This window comes from Triplophysa rosa, linkage group LG10 (assembly GCF_024868665.1).
Source record: "Triplophysa rosa linkage group LG10, Trosa_1v2, whole genome shotgun sequence".
NCBI classification, from domain to species: domain Eukaryota; kingdom Metazoa; phylum Chordata; class Actinopteri; order Cypriniformes; family Nemacheilidae; genus Triplophysa; species Triplophysa rosa.
Window position 1 is genome coordinate 5,578,573 of NC_079899.1, and position 15,522 is coordinate 5,594,094.

Genomic DNA, 15,522 nt, shown 5'->3' on the forward strand with positions numbered 1-15,522 from the left:
TCGAGAGACCGACAGAAAGGGAACGTCTTGGTTACGGATGTAACCTCGGTTCCCTGATGGAGGGAACGAGACGTTGTGTCCCTCATGCCACAACACTGGCCGCCCACCCCAGCGGTCGGGGGAGGATGCTTTAGGCTCCTCAGACCAAAGGTGAATGAATGAGCACGCCGGCTTCCCTCTTATACCCGGACATCCGGGGAGGAGCCCGGCATGCAAATTTCATTCGCCAATTTTCATTGGCCTTTTCTAAATACTCAGAAGATGATAGGTTCTCAAGACAAACCCCATTCTGTCGGTTCGACACAACGTCTCGTTCCCTCCATCAGGGAACCGAGGTTACATCCGTAACCAAGACGTTCTTTCAATACAAGAGAAAGAAACATACCTATGGGTAAAGTCTTATACAATTCAATAGCTCAATATCATTAAGAAATATAATGAACCAGCTAAATCAGCATTCCTATACAAATTGTCTATAGATCATGATTAAAAAACAATTCAGCGGGACTGGTCAACTACATGCCTACACATTTGATATTTTATGGTAAAAAAGCAAAGAAAGAGAGACAAAAGTAGTAAAAAGTAAAAAAACACGTGCTATATTACAGAGTTGGGTTCGAGTCCACCTTTGTCGAGTCCGAGTCGAGACCAAATCCGTAACCTATTGAGTCAGAGTCCGAGTCCGAGTTCGAGTCCAAAAGGTGCCGAGTTGGACTCAAGTCCGAGTCCTTAATGTTCGAGTCCGAGTCGAGTCCGGTTGCTGAATTATACTGGAATTTTTTTTGAAAATACAACTGACCTTTTTATTATTATTGAATTTAATCTCAAAATTTAGCCATTAAATTAATATTTGAACTTTTAAAAACCAATTATGGTTTCATGTGTAATAAAACTTGTTTTAAAGCAAAAAAATCATATAGAGGTGTCGTGATTCTGCCTCATCTTGTCATGTCTTTCTTGATCTTGTGGCAGAATCACGGCAGGATCCCTTGTTATGTGTGGAGAGAGTCATTTTGACCCTTTCGACCTTCGATACTCTCTCCGGTCCTTGTCTGTGTTCCCGCCCTTTTGTATCCCTCATTATTGGTTGTTAATTAGTTCATGTCCCGCACCTGTTCCCTCTTGATTTGCTCCCCTTTAAATAGTCCTCATGTTTCATTGTCCTGTGTCGGTCTTTGTGTTTGCTGTCTCTGTTTATACCTCTGTGCCTTGTGCTGTTTTTGTTATCTGACCCTTGCTCGTGTTCCTGTTCGTGATCCTTCAGTAAGTCTAGTTAGTGTTAGTTCATTGTAGTTTTGTCTAGTGTTGTACTAAGTCTTTGTTAGTTTTGTCTAGTCAGTTTATGTTCCTGTTTATCCTTTGTTACTGTTTAACCCCCTCATGGGTTCTTGTTTTGTGTTTTATCTTTTGTTAAAGTCCTTGTTAACCCCTGCACTCCCCGCTGCCTGCAACTGGGTTCTTCCCCTGCTGTTCATGACATAGAGGTATATGTAAAACTTTTATTTAATTACAAGTTTATAAAAATACAAATTAACCTGTCTCATTATTCTATCTCTATTGTGTCTTCCAGTTCAACAACTGACACTTCAATTATTTGACGCCCTTGTCCCACATTTACAGAGGATGTAGAAAACAGAAAATAATTAGTAGTCATAACAACAAGCTTAATGCTTCATTACTTTTACTTATCTGTCTATCAATGACAAGAAACATTTTTCAGAACAGCGCTCTGTTATGGTAACTTTTTAACGTGAACTGCAATGAACACTGAAAATACAATGTACTATATTACACAGACAGGGCGCTAAATCAGGGCCATATTGCTTTTCAGAAATACAAGTTCTGTGACCATTTTGTGGGTCAGGTGGGCACGATGTGGTTTCATGATGATGCCACCTTTACTAAAGACACGCTCTACTGGTGCAGAGGATGCTGGTATAGACAACACTTTCACTGACAGAGAATGGAGCAGTGGGAATTTTTCATGTTAGAAATAATGCGGACTCGACTGTACTCTGCAAAATTCCCAAGTCCAAAATGTCAGAGTCAGTGACAAGTCCGAGTGCAAATTCATCAGAGTACGTGACAAGTCCGAGTTCATTCATAATTGCACTTGAGTCCGGACTCGAGTCCGAGTTCGAGTACCCCAACTCTACTATATTATACTGTTAATGATGATCAATAAATGTATGCATAGTGGTATTTGAGATTTCTACACATTCTTCTTAATTTCAGAAATAAAATATAAAGTCTCTTAACATCTAACTTCAAGCTTAATTGACTGCTAACTTTGAGCTTAATTGAAACTGTAATGAACTGTAATGGCTATATAACAAATAAAACAATCATCAAGTACCAAAAAGATATTTCACATGCAAAGAGAAATACAGATTGTCAGTTGCTCTGTTAACTGTTAAACTGCTGGAGAGAATAAAGAAACTAAAACAGGTGGGACTGAATTCCTACTGAAGTTTGAATGTATTTGGGGCAGTTTAAAGAAAAAGCCATCTTTACCTGTAAACGAGGACATCATCATCTGAACAGTTGTACTGGAGCTGGTACATTTTGACTTTGGGTGCCACTCTGCTAACTGTCCACATGATCAGAGCGGAGACTGCAGTGACCTCTGACACTGACACTACCTGCTCTGGTTGGGCTTTGGTCTCCCCTTTGCTGATTTTAGCTGAGCTGGTGATGTCAGACAGCCTGGACTTTGGCTGGGATGTGCGGTTAGTTCCATTGCTAAGGTGTGGGAGCTGAATGATGGAGAGCTCAACTGAAGCTGTTGATTCTCCTGCAGCATTTGCCGCAATACATGTAAATGTCCCATAATCCTTAGCGGTGGTGACCATAATGTCTAAAGTGCCATTTTCATAGACTGTATCCCTGGATGAGTTACTGATTAGTCGGTCATCTGGAGCAATCCAGTGTATGAGTGGCATGGGGTCGCCCACAGCCTTGCAACGTAAGCTGGCCGTCTGCCCCTCCAATACCAATAACTTATGAGTGTGTTGTGTAATTAAAGGTGGCTCACAAATAAACTCTTCCTCATGCACATACCAGAAGTATCGACCTTTTAGGCTTGGAGGGGAGGCACATGTTTCCATATCGTCCTCCCGCTCTAGACGACGCAACCATAGAATTTCACAGTTACAGTGAAGTGGGTTCCCACCAAAGCTGAGAGACAAGACTGGGGCAAAAGGTGTACTCAGAATGGTGTTGCTCTGTGATCGAGCAAAGATTGGATCGGGTGGAAGTTTCTGGAGACGGTTCGATGTGAGGTCCAGCCTTGCTAGCTTTTCAAGGTCAGTAAAAGTGCCTTCAGCAATGTGGCTAATGAGGTTGTGGTCAAGACTCAGCTGGTGTAGGTTAAGCATTTTACGAATGGCCTCCCAGGGCACATTCCACAGGTTGTTGTAGGAAAGATCTAGGTCCTCCAGGGTGAGAAGTAGGTCATTAAAAGCCTCTTTGGAGATGTGGGTAAGTTGGTTGTTGTTGAGAATGAGGTGTTGCAAGTTCACTAAGCCCCGTACGACATTTGGTCCTAGCTCAGTTAACCGGTTGCTGTCCAGGTGCAGTGAACGCAGGGTTTCCAGATCCAAAAAGGAGAAGGGCTGGATGAAGCTGATGGTGTTCCGTGACAGTGTGAGGTCCACAAGGCCAGTCATATTGGTAAAGTCCTGCTGGGTGATTTTAATAATGTAGTTTCCTCCCAGTCGTAATTCCACAGTTCTTCTGTCAATGTCAGGGGGCACAAACAGCAGACCTTTGGATGGACATAGTGTGCCCAAGGACTCAGAGAGGTTTTGACAGACGCAATATTTAGGACAGGCGGTGGTCATCATAACTGCGCTTCCCAAGAGAAGGAGGCTGCAGAGCACCTTGGCCATGGTATACCACATGCAGTTACCTGGAAAGATGACATGAAAATAGTGGTTAGATCGTTCTAAACATACACACACCAGATTTTCCTAATAAGTATAGACAGTTGTGTATGAGTTTGGTTACAGGCAAATTCTTCAATAAATCTGTTAATTTTTTATTTATGAATTAATGTATTTTACAAACAGGCTTGGCATGAGTAATTTTGAGATTTTTATCTGTAAAATCTGGGTCGAGAATTTCTTCAGGAAAAGACTTTATAGATGTAAGATATTGATGTCTAAAATTTTGGTATTGTACTTTATAATGATAATTACTGAGTGATATTCCCATTTAAACAATTTACAATAGAGCATGTACGTGAAATTCTGGATAAAAGTATTTTGTACCATCAAAGTACACTCCTGTCCCTCGTTTTACACTCCTTATAATCCCAGGAGAGCTTTAGGATGATATAAAGTCTTATATTGTTTGACTGTTTGATGCTGTGTCCTATGTGAATTCCGCATTACATTTTTTGCATATCAATGATACAGACTGGAGTAATATAAAAAGAAGAAAATAATAAAAAATACGAAATACACAAAAGGATGAGGTTGAAAATCTTTCTAATAACCGAATGTTACTGTGGTACAAAGGATGACATTATAGACAACACTGAAGCTACACAAATGGAAAAAAAGTAAATTTAGGATAACTGGAACAATTTTTCAAAAACCAATCCCATCTGTTGGCATCAAGCAGTTTCCCTCTCAACAACTACTAATATTCAAGAACTGACACATTCAAATACAATAAAATCTTTGTATTTAAGTAATGCCATATTTTTGGAATATTTTATTTGATCTGGAAATTTACAGAATTATGCACCTAATGATATAGTCTATAATTTCCCACTGGAGCAGACTTCCCACATATAAGGGAAGTAGCGCATCTTCAGAGCCACAATATTTTTTATTTACCAGATCCCAATGACCTATTTCAATTAATTAATTACACTTTCTGAAATATGAAGTTAGGTTAATACATGTGTCATCACCCTACCCCCTTAAATTGTATGTCTGGTTCTTTACAGGCGAAATCCCTAAAGAAAAGAATGCACATAAAACTCAAAGTAAAATTGAATGATGGTCTGACACATTAGTGTAGCAAGTGCAAACAGTGCAGAAAAAAAAATCTTAATATAAAAGGGGGAAGAAACCATAAACATTTGTGACTTTTCATTAGTTCTAGGTTGGTTGGATTTTATTTTCACCCTATATCCGATCAACTGAAATATTCCATATTAACCAAAACCCCAGTTCAGTGTTCATTTAGGATTAACACAGCATAGCATTGTGAAAATTTATGAGAAGTTTTCTTGCGACTGGGAGATATAAGTCATTTTTGACAGCTAAAACCTGATTAGGCTAAATGCAGCAGCAGCTTGCCCTTTAGCATACTCATATTTCTAAGGTATGTTTCCTGCATTACCAATTCTCTTATAACTACTTGTCAGGCCTCATCTTTATTCATTCCCACCCCAGACTTCTAGCCATCAAACACATATTTAACAATTTCTGAGCACTTGACCTTTATTTTTTCTGTCAGTTCTGCAGGCATTAAGACTCAAGAATTACAGCTTTAATAAAGGAAAGAGTGTAAAAGCACATCAAAAAGTTTTATCAAGTGAAGAGGAAGGTACCCATGAAACAGCAGGACATGAGAAAGTACAGAGACGGCTAAACATCTAAAGGTAAGGTAAAAGCCAAAGCAGTGCAATCATACAGCGTTGAAGTGAAAGATGGAGGTAAAGCTGCCATGATGTGGAGGACCATATACTTGAATTGAAGGACTCCCCAGTGGAAAGTGCCTGATTGGACATGGGCAAACCATTATGACAGCAGGAAGTCAGTATGACAGAACTGCTCTGAAATCCGCATCACATTTGACCAGATGATGGATTCTTCACCTGACACAACATTTGTGCAATGGACTAAGATTTTGAGGTTGTCTTGCACAACTATCCCCCTTCTACAATGGTGTGGGAAAAATAACAGGTTGTCTGGACTCCAAACACACAATGTTTGTTTCTAAACAAACACACAAATGCTAAGATCACTTAAAAATAATAAGAGTGTGTTTCTGGGTATGTGCATGTTAAATATTACAATTGTTAACAACTGATATCCAAGGATGGTTTGGGGCTTTCAAAGGACATTGAAGGTAATAAATGTACTTGTTTCTGGTTTGTGTCACTGTGATTGGATCCAAACTATGCTTTCTGAGAATTGTTGTTTTGCAGTAATAAAAAGCACAACAAGCCCAAGTTCGTTTCTTACCTCAGTTGACATTACATTAATCAAACAACTGACAAAGAGTTTACATTGTCTACATTGCAGGTATGCAATGTCTGTCTTAAAGCTCTGTACAATAAACTAAAAAGAGGGCAACCTCTCATTTTCACCTGGTAGAATATACAGTAGAATATGTAGAATATACACTGTAAAAAAAATTCCGTAAAAAAACGGAAAAAGTACTGGCAGCTTATTACACAGACTTTTTACTGTAATTAAAAACGGAAATTTTCTGTTAATTGACAGTGTGCCCACAGTAAAAAAACAAGAAACTTTCTGTGTTTTTAATGGTATAACTACTGTAAAAAACTAAACATTTTCTATTATTTAAAAGTTTTGTATATTAAGAAAACAGTTATTTTCTGTGTTTTAATGGTATACCTATAGTAGAAAAGTGGACATTTTCTGTGTTTTAATGGTATACCTACAATAAATAAACAGGGCAATTTTACTCATTTAATGGTATACCAACACTCACTGACTTTCCCCTGTAATAAAAACATGGAAAAATACTCTTAATGTATAGTTTACCTACAGTAAAACAAAACCCTTTTTTCTACAGTATACGTAAGTGTGAAGAAACAGTAAAGAATTGTTAGTGAACTGTGTACCTACAATGATTATATTAATTATTATTAAAAACAACAACAACTTTGTAATAAAAACAGATTCTTTAATGAATACAAATAATTTGTAATTACAAATAATCACTAAATAAGTAATAATGACTAAAATAGAAAAACATACTGTAAAATTTTACTTTAAGGTGCATGTGTAAGACAAGTGGTCAAATTACAAATACATTTCAAGAAACCAAGTTAACTCCAAGATGGCAAGAAAACTGGGAACATCTTCAACAGTCAACTTTGAGATGCAATGCAATTCCAGACCTAAACCAGGACTGAACCACTGAAAAGGCATCCAAATGAAAAGTTAAAAACACTTAACCTTCAACTACTATAGTTACAATTCCATTTTACATTGATGAACATGCAGGATATGTTGCAATATCACATCCACGTCTTTCGTCTTCTTTCTCTCCATAACTGGTATTTATATGGCTGTAAAACAAAAAGTAAACATCACTAATAATACAAACTAACATTTAACTTACAACTGTTGTGATTACTTGCATGTCAATAGTTTACCCAAAAATGAAAATTCTGTCATCATTTACTCGCCTTCTTGTCATTTCAAACCTGTATGACTGACTTTCTTCCGTAGAACACAAAAGGAGATATTTTGAAGAATGCTGGTAACCGAACAGTGGCGAGTCGACACCCATTCACTTGCATTGTATGAGTGGTGGCACCCATTCAAGTGAATGGGTGGTGCCGCCACTCTTCGGTGATGACAGAATTTTCATTGTTGGGTGAACTATCACTATAAGATTTTACCAAATAAAGTGTAGGTACTTTTGACAACAATACTTGGAACAATAGGTGGCAAAAGAGAAGCAGTATGATGAAAAAAATATGCTTAATTACCTTTAAATCTTCCAAGGATTCTGAAAGTCATTCAGGTCTGACAGGGATCGAAGGAGTTTAGGTGGTATGTTATACTGCTTGGCGCCCTTTTTTGCTGCAGGCTCCTGTTCTAAACACAACAAAAATGTATCACCTTGCTTGGCTTGGAAAAATTAAATAAACTTTAAAATGTTAGAGATGCAGAAAGTGTGTGTGTGTGCGTTAGAGATACAGAAAGTGTGTGTGAGTGTGTTAGAGATGCAGAAAGTGTGCGTGTGTGTGTCTGGTGTCAGTAGCCATCAAGTCTTCAATCCTGATCCTGATCATGTCTTCTGTCTTTGGTAGTGGTCTCCTCTTCTCCTTTAGAAAATAACTATTAGTAAGAGAGTAGAAAGAAAAATAAGTTCTCACTCATGATATGGCAAGTAGCTGTCTAATAGACTGATTTCACTCCACGAGCGGTTGGAAGAAATCCGTAAGGACAGATAGACTGCAATGGTTTGTACTAACGTTACCATCGGGTGTCTGTGACATGAATAAACAGATGCGTTTACTTTAAAAAAACGTTACAGTAAATGTGCGCGCGAATGAAACCCGTTTATGGCAGTTTAAACAATCACTAATATGTAATGGTACGGCTAAGTGGTCAAGTAAAACAGTTCGTGTGACATGCATCCTATGCTTATATTGTCACTTTTAATATTTTAGGTTGGTTGTACAAACCACTTCAGTATATCGGTCTTTCCGATTTTCTTCCCACCTCTGCCTCGCTTTCGATTTCAACATGGCGGTGGCGTGAAATCAGTCTAACCGTAACCTTACTAAAGTAAGTGTAACCCTCTCGCTCTCTGCGTGCTTGCTGGCCTCTAGCACCGCCGCTGCTGCTCTGCGTTGTGTTGTGTGTGTGCGTTCGTGAGTGGTGGTAGAGAAGAGACGCGACACAGAGGCGTTTCCATTCGTGGCTTGTCCGTTTATTCCACAGCACGGCATCTATAGTGTTGATAACATGAACTCACTTAAGGTTTATCTAATAAAGTACATTCCAATGCACCTTCATTTTAATAACAATCTCTCGCCGCTTATATAACCATGTATAGCTTTGCATCAGCCACCCCGTATTAACCACACTCAAAAGAGAAAACAATAAAAACATTTTAACCCTCCATATTACTCTGCTTTTAGGTCTCTAGCAGTTTAGAACATAAAATGTCTCAATAGACAGAACTTTAGAGTGACAACAACAAAGACACTTTAAATTGAAATTTCCGCTACTATTAACACGTCTTACCTATAGTGTTGATAACATGAACTGAAGAAAAGATGGCGCACTACACGCCTATCAACACTATGGTACATCAAGAAGCTCAAAACAGTGCTAAAAATACTTGAATCTGGCGTAACACAACAGTGTCATAGCGACATCTTCTGGACAACACATAACACTGCCCTACATCCACCCCTTCTTTAAGTGATGCGTCCCAGCCATCAAATTAACCAAAAGTAAATGTATAGTACACAGTGTGTGTAGATTGTGTGTGCGGGGTAGCTAACTGTTATCGGGGTGCATGCAGTATGGCTCTGAGAATGTCCTGCTGCTGCTCTTATTTTTAGCCCTTAGCCACACCTTTCTCCCCCTTTCTATCTTTCGGAGGTCACTCTCCAGCTTCACAACTTGGGATTTGAAGTTTAATCGGGGGATGCCGGTTTCTTTTTGGGTTTCTCCTTGGAGGGATGGGCCCTCGAGTGGAGGTGGCCCCACTACCAGTCATAAGCACTCTCTCTCTGTCGCCTGTTTCTTCTGTCCACATGTCAGCCCCCTCTGTGTTTATTTGCTCCCCCTCTTCATCAGCCGCTCTAACCAGGGCTCTGTCCAGAGCCTCCTCTGAACCATCACTCTCTGTTCCCTCTTCGCTTTCCCATTCAATGCCTGCCCCACGTATCTCATCCTCTGACTCTCCATCTTTTACGATCTCTCCTTCATCTCGATCCACTGGAAGAAACATACACTGCGTCAAGAGGTTTCTATGAACCACTCTCTCTGATCCTCCATCCTCTGGCCGCACCACGTACACAGGTAAACCTGGTTGCTTCCTGACCACAACATATGGCCCTGCCTCCCATCGATCTCTCAACTTCTGCTTCCCCTCCACATGACAGACCTTGACTAAGACTCTATCTCCTGGACTGAAGTCTTCACTCTTAGCTCTTTTGTCATAATGCTTTTTCTGTTGCCCTTTTGCCAGCTGAGATGTCTGATTAGCCAGGGCATAGGCCTGCATCAGAGAGTCATAAAGGGTCTGGACGTATTCACTGTATCCACCCGGCTGGTCCGTTTTGGGGGACCCGAAAATGAGGTCCACTGGGAGCCTTGGATGTCTGCCGAACATGAGGTAGTAGGGGCTGTATCCAGTAGAGTCATGTCGCGAGCAGTTATATGCGTGAGTCATGGCATCCACATACTCATGCCACCGGGGCTTCAGGCGCGGTTCTAGTGTTCCCAGCATGTTCATCAGGGTGCAGTTGAATCTTTCGGTGGTCCCATTGCCCTGGGGGTGGTAGGGCGTGGTGTGGGTTTTAGTGATGCCAGTACACTTGCATAGCTCTTTTACAATTGCACTTTCAAAATTGCACCCTTGATCAGCGTGTAACCTTGCCGGAAACCCAAACCGGCAGAAGAAATTCTTCCACAAGACCCTGGCTACTGTTCCTGCCTTTTGGTCCCTGGTAGGGTAGGCCTGCGCATAGCGAGAAAAGTGGTCCGTAACAATGAGCACATTCTCCATACCACCCTTGGACTTCTCCAGCATCAAGAAGTCCACACAGACAGCTCCATCGGGGCACTGGTATGGATACTGACAAGGGGAGCCCTGACGTTGGCTGTGGGAGTTTTTCTAAGGCAGCACCTTTCACACTGTTCGCACCAAGCCTTGATCTCCTGGAACATTCTTGGCCAGTAAAATCTTTCCCTTATTATCTGTAATGTCCTCTCGAATCCCAGATGCCCTGAATCATTGTGAAGGGCTATTTTGATGGTTTCACGCAGCTTTTCAGGCAGTATTAGTTGCTCCACCACCCCTTTTTTACAGTCTCTGATGCTACAGTACAGGATCCCTTTTTTTACTACTAACCTCCTTCACTCTTTTAAGAGGAGATCCCCAGTGGCTCCCACTTTCCTCCTCTCGCTGTGGCTTGGTTTGTGGTTTCTGCTCTTAAAGTGGAGGATGGGACCGATATCTCTGTCCTCCTTCTGCCCCGCTCGAAGCTCCTGTATGGTCATAGCAGGCAATGTCTCCATCCCCACATCCACATACACCTCACTGGTCTCCTGAACGCTTTCCGGTTCCTCTGTGCCAGCTGTATCCTCGCCTGAGACCTCATCATGTCTTGGTCCACTAGTCCTCAACTGCTGCGGGCATGACTGCAGGGTCCCCGCCACCTCCTGGTTGGACATACGTGATAGCGCATCAGCGTTGGAGTTATCCTGTCCCCTCCGATACTGGATGTCAAAGTCAAATGTGGACAAATGAGAGACCCATCGCTGACCTGTGGCGTCGAGTTTGGATGAGGTCATTACATATTTCAGAGGATTATTGTCCGTCAGGACGGAGAACTTGCGCCCGTACAGGTGGTCATGGAACTTATCCGTCACGGCCCACTTGAGAGCGAGGAACTCAAGCTTGTGTGCCGGATACCTCGTCTCAGGTGGGCTCAGGCCTCTGCTCGCATACGCAATGACCCTCTCCACCCCATCTTGGACCTGTACTAACACTGCACCAAGCCCCATTCCTGAGGCATCAGTCTGCAGCAGAAAGGGTTGACTGTAGTCCGGATAGCCTAACACTGGAGCACTAATCAGCTTTTCTTTTAAAAACTGAAAGGCCTCCTCGCATTCAGCAGTCCACAGAAATGGCTGGTCAGGGCCTGTGCCTTTCTGGGCCCCTCTTTTTTTCTTTTTAGGGTCACCGGAGGTAAGGCGGTATAACGGAGCAGCCATGTTAGAGTAACCCTTCACGTACCTCCTATAATAACCTGAAAAACCCAAAAACCGCAGCACTTCCATACGATTAGTAGGCCTCTCCCAATCCTTGACCTTGTTGATCTTCTCTGGGTCTGTCCTGATGCCCTCCGCAGACACCAAGTGACCCAGGTACTGCACTTCCTTCCTCACAAGCTGGCACTTGGACGGCTTCAGCTTCAAGCCATGCTCCCGAAGCCTATCGAAAGCCAGCTGGAGCCTCTCTAAATGTTCATTAAATGACTTAGAGAAAATTATAATGTCGTCAAGGTAAATGAGGAGATGGGTAAAATTTAAGTCCCCAAAACAGGAGGTCATCATTCTTTGAAAGGTGGAGGGTGCGTTTTGCAGCCCAAAAGGCATTCTATTGGCCTCAAACAGCCCCATGGGAGTGCTGAATGCTGTCTTGTGCTTGTCTTGTTCCGCAACCTCCACCTGCCAGTATCCAGATGTAAGGTCAAGGGTGGAGAAGTACTTTGCTTGTCCCAAAGCCTCTAAAGCCTCCTCTATCCTTGGCAGAGGGAATGCATCTCGAGTGACGCAGGAGTTGAGCTTCCTGTAGTCGATACACAATCGGAGTGACCCATCCTTCTTGGTCACAACCACCACAGGGGATGCGTACGGAATTTTACTGGGTCGAATGACTCCTGCTGTCTCCATTTCCACCAATAACCGCCTCACATCTTGCCACTGGGAGGCGGGTATTTTGCGGTATGGCAGTCGAAAAGGCCTCGGGTCAACCAGGGGAATCTCATGATGTACTGTTGTGGTGTGACCATAGTCCATGGGATGTTGGGAGAACACATCTGCATTCTTGTCCAGCATATCCCTAAGTAGTGCACGTTGGTCCTCACTTTCCACCGCTGCTCCACTAAGGTCAACCCCACAGCTAGTCACCACTTGGTCCAGACTGAGACCAGCCCCTCTGCTCCCAGCTTCACCATGATTTTTACCTGGGAACTCTACCACCTTGTCCACCAGGACTGCACTGGCCAGACTTGTGTGTCGTCTGATCGTAATGACTCGCTGGGAAAGATTCATCACTCTAACTGGAGCACACCCTCTTTTCACATTAGCAAGCACTTTGGCCACTAAAACATCCTGGGGGAGCTGCAAGGAAGCATGGCCCTCTATCAAGGCCGTATAAGTCTTCCTTTGAGGGCCAGCTTTAATCCTACACCTTAAATCCATCTCCTTTCCACCAGGGAGGTGTATTGTACGACCAGTGTAAACAGCAGGACCCACAACATCATGTATTTCACTTTGCTTGGCGCTTCCCACCTTCAGTAAAGCCATGTACCACTCTGGATGCTTCTCTTTGACCTGGTGCAGAAACTGCGAACCATAAGCTGCTTGAAGGTGGATTCGGGAGGCTCGAATGACATTAGTTCCCACCAGCAGGGGAACTGAAGAGCGATAGTCGGAATCAGGAACAACAAAGGTAGGTACTGCCTTGAATTCTTTCCCCAGCACCTTCAGGTCGATGTGCAGGACACCACGGTAGGGTATACTCTGACCCGCTGCACCTTCTATCGGTATCGTAGAAGACCGTAACTTCTGTTTCAGTAAAGCTGGGTGGCTCTGCCAGTAGTTGTGCGTAATACTGGTGATCTGCGAGCCAGAGTCGATGAGAGCCTTGCATGCCTTGCCATTGACTTCCACTTCCCCTTCATTCCTGGGACCCACTAGGGGTGTTTCCCCTCTGTCAGTGTGAATCCTCTTTACAGGTGGGTGGGGCCCTTGCTGTGTACCCATGGATGCCCCAGCTGCCATGGGCACTAAGCGTTTAAATTTTGAGCGCATGAGTGCATGTGTCCATCAGCAGGGGTCTTAGGCCGCTGGGCTTCAGCTTGGCTTGGATCCAGAAGCACTGCTCGGCACACTCTGGCTGTGTGGCCTGGCTCTCCACACCGGTAACAGACAAAGCTTATACTCTGGCTTGCTTTTCCCTTTGCTGGCTGGACTGCTAATGGGGAGGCAAGGGATAGAGAGGCCATTCTCATTTCTAATTGGGACAGCTTAGTCATATGTTCTTCCTGAATGAGGGCTAGCTTCTTAACCATTTCTGTCAACTCTGACATTTCAGATGTGTGCTTTGGCCTATCCATTTTGGTGTTTCCACCCCCTCCTGATGTTACGTGCACCTGAGCATATGTTTTCTTTGCTTTACTCTGCGTCTGGAACTTTTTAGTTTCTCTGGCAAAATTTCGGAGCTCTGCCTGCAGTTCTCTGAAGCTCAAGAGCCTGGGTGCCATTGGTGCGATTCTAGTGTACACCTCCTCATCGGTAAGGCCCCTCATGAACTGCCTGCTTAGTTTGCTATCTCGATCCAGGAACGGCTTGCCTCCTCTTTGCTTCTCTTCTACCGTCCGCAACTTAGCCTCCAGTGCTATAGCATAAGAACAGGCAGACTCCCCTGAATTCTGGCTCCGCTCATAGAAGTCAGCCAGAGGGTCTAGGGAGCCTCGTGTGTCGCTGTATTCGGCCCTCAGTTCCTCGAATGCTTTCTCAGGAGTCTGATCATGGGGAGGTAGGTTAAGAATAAGGTTTCGGGCTTCACCACCCAGGTGTCGCACAACAGTGGAGAAGCGAAGGTGCTTTGGGAGCTCTATTGCCTCCAAGAGATACTGCAAGTCGCGAATCCAGTCTTCCACCAGTATCCTATAGTCTGGATTTTCTGTGAAGACTTGAACATTTTTCACCTGATGAGTTTGCATGAAACTGCCATGGGCTGCTATGGGAAGGCACTGGCTGCCGACTGCTCGAGCAGAAGGCCTGAACTGAGTCACATGCGAGTGGGCCGATTGGCTGGCAGATGTAGGTGGAGGGGCAGTTTGCGAGAGAGCATCAACATGCACGTTAAGGTTGGAATAGGGAATCTGTGTCTGTTGCGAAGACAGTTCAAGAGAAGCATCAGCGGTTGTATTGTTTAACGCTGCCTGAGGGCTATGTAGAGTCATGCTGGGAACCCATGCATTAGCAGATGGGAGCAAGGGGGTGGATCCACTATAGCCTGGAACCTGAGTGGCGTGAAATGTGGCTTCTGGGGAATACACTTGAAGGGCCTGCCCAGCGGTCACGTGCTTAACTGTAATATTCGCCTCTGGTGACCTCTGACTCGGTGCAGGCACAGAAGGGGGATACGAATAACTAGAGTAAGCCTGGGGGCCGGGCCTAGTCAGCTGGGCCGGATATGGTGATGCAACTGGAATGGGTCCGGGTGACTGCTGTTCATCTGGTATTTCAACAAAACTATGATGTGTAGAGCTTTGCCAACATGTGGCTCCTGATGGCCCCAGGCCACTGCGTTTGCGTACAGAGGCATCAACCGACCTATCTACCTGGCCACCGTTTCTCACATCTGGGCTGGTGTCTAAACAGAGTGGCGGTACCTGCCCTGATGCCCCAGTGCCTGGCAGCCTTGTTGCATGGGCTGGTGTCACGTACTGGTCAGCATAGAGCAAGTTCGTTGGGGGTGGTGGCGCATGCCGTTCTAAGGGCAATGGTAGGTAATTTGTGGCATGCTCAGCTGTCGGCGGGAGACTGGATTCGTGGCATAGGGAGCTATGCAAGTTTTGAGTTGAGTTTGCATAAGTCTGCGACATTGTAGAATGTAAACATTTATTTACTATGTGCAAGCAGGTCAAATGGCAGTGTAATTGGCTTGTAAGTAGGTGTAATGTCAAAAGTTGTAATCTCGTAGAAACAAAACAAAAAATTATTATCAATAAACCATCAAATATGTTTTACATAACAGCAAATCATTCAAATCGAAACAACAAAACAGTTCAGATTCCCATCAAGCTGTAAAGGATATAGCGGT

At 43.5% G+C, this 15,522-nt stretch overlaps 2 protein-coding genes across 6 annotated transcripts in view; both read right to left on the reverse strand.

The window, feature by feature from the left end:
• LOC130560499 (leucine-rich repeat and fibronectin type-III domain-containing protein 2) overlaps positions 1-15,522 on the reverse strand; it is a 137,735-nt gene that overhangs the window by 28,515 nt on the left and 93,698 nt on the right. For all 3 annotated transcript variants that reach the window (XM_057344316.1, XM_057344317.1, XM_057344315.1), the window contains exon 2: positions 2,515-3,910. In XM_057344316.1, coding sequence (XP_057200299.1) covers positions 2,515-3,902 — 1,388 coding nt within the window. In that variant the 5' untranslated portion in view covers positions 3,903-3,910. The remainder of the gene's footprint in view (positions 1-2,514; positions 3,911-15,522) is intronic.
• On the reverse strand, positions 6,973-13,481 carry LOC130560498 (retrovirus-related Pol polyprotein from transposon 297). Of its 3 annotated transcripts, none has more exons than XM_057344314.1 (3): positions 8,507-13,481; positions 7,706-8,044; positions 6,973-7,279 (listed from the first exon to the last, which is right to left on the reverse strand). In XM_057344314.1, exon 1 carries the CDS (start codon positions 13,470-13,472, stop codon positions 10,818-10,820), a length of 2,655 nt encoding a protein of 884 aa, XP_057200297.1. In that variant the 5' UTR covers positions 13,473-13,481; the 3' UTR covers positions 6,973-7,279; positions 7,706-8,044; positions 8,507-10,817. The 3 variants fall into 3 exon arrangements, with proteins under 3 accessions (XP_057200297.1, XP_057200296.1, XP_057200295.1); XM_057344313.1 differs by having other exon boundaries at positions 7,706-8,057; XM_057344312.1 differs by having other exon boundaries at positions 7,706-13,481.

Excerpts from the sequence above, each read along its gene's own strand:
- LOC130560498 (XM_057344314.1), bottom strand. The coding sequence starts at position 13,472 with ATGGCAGCTGGGGCATCCATGGGTACACAGCAAGGGCCCCACCCACCT.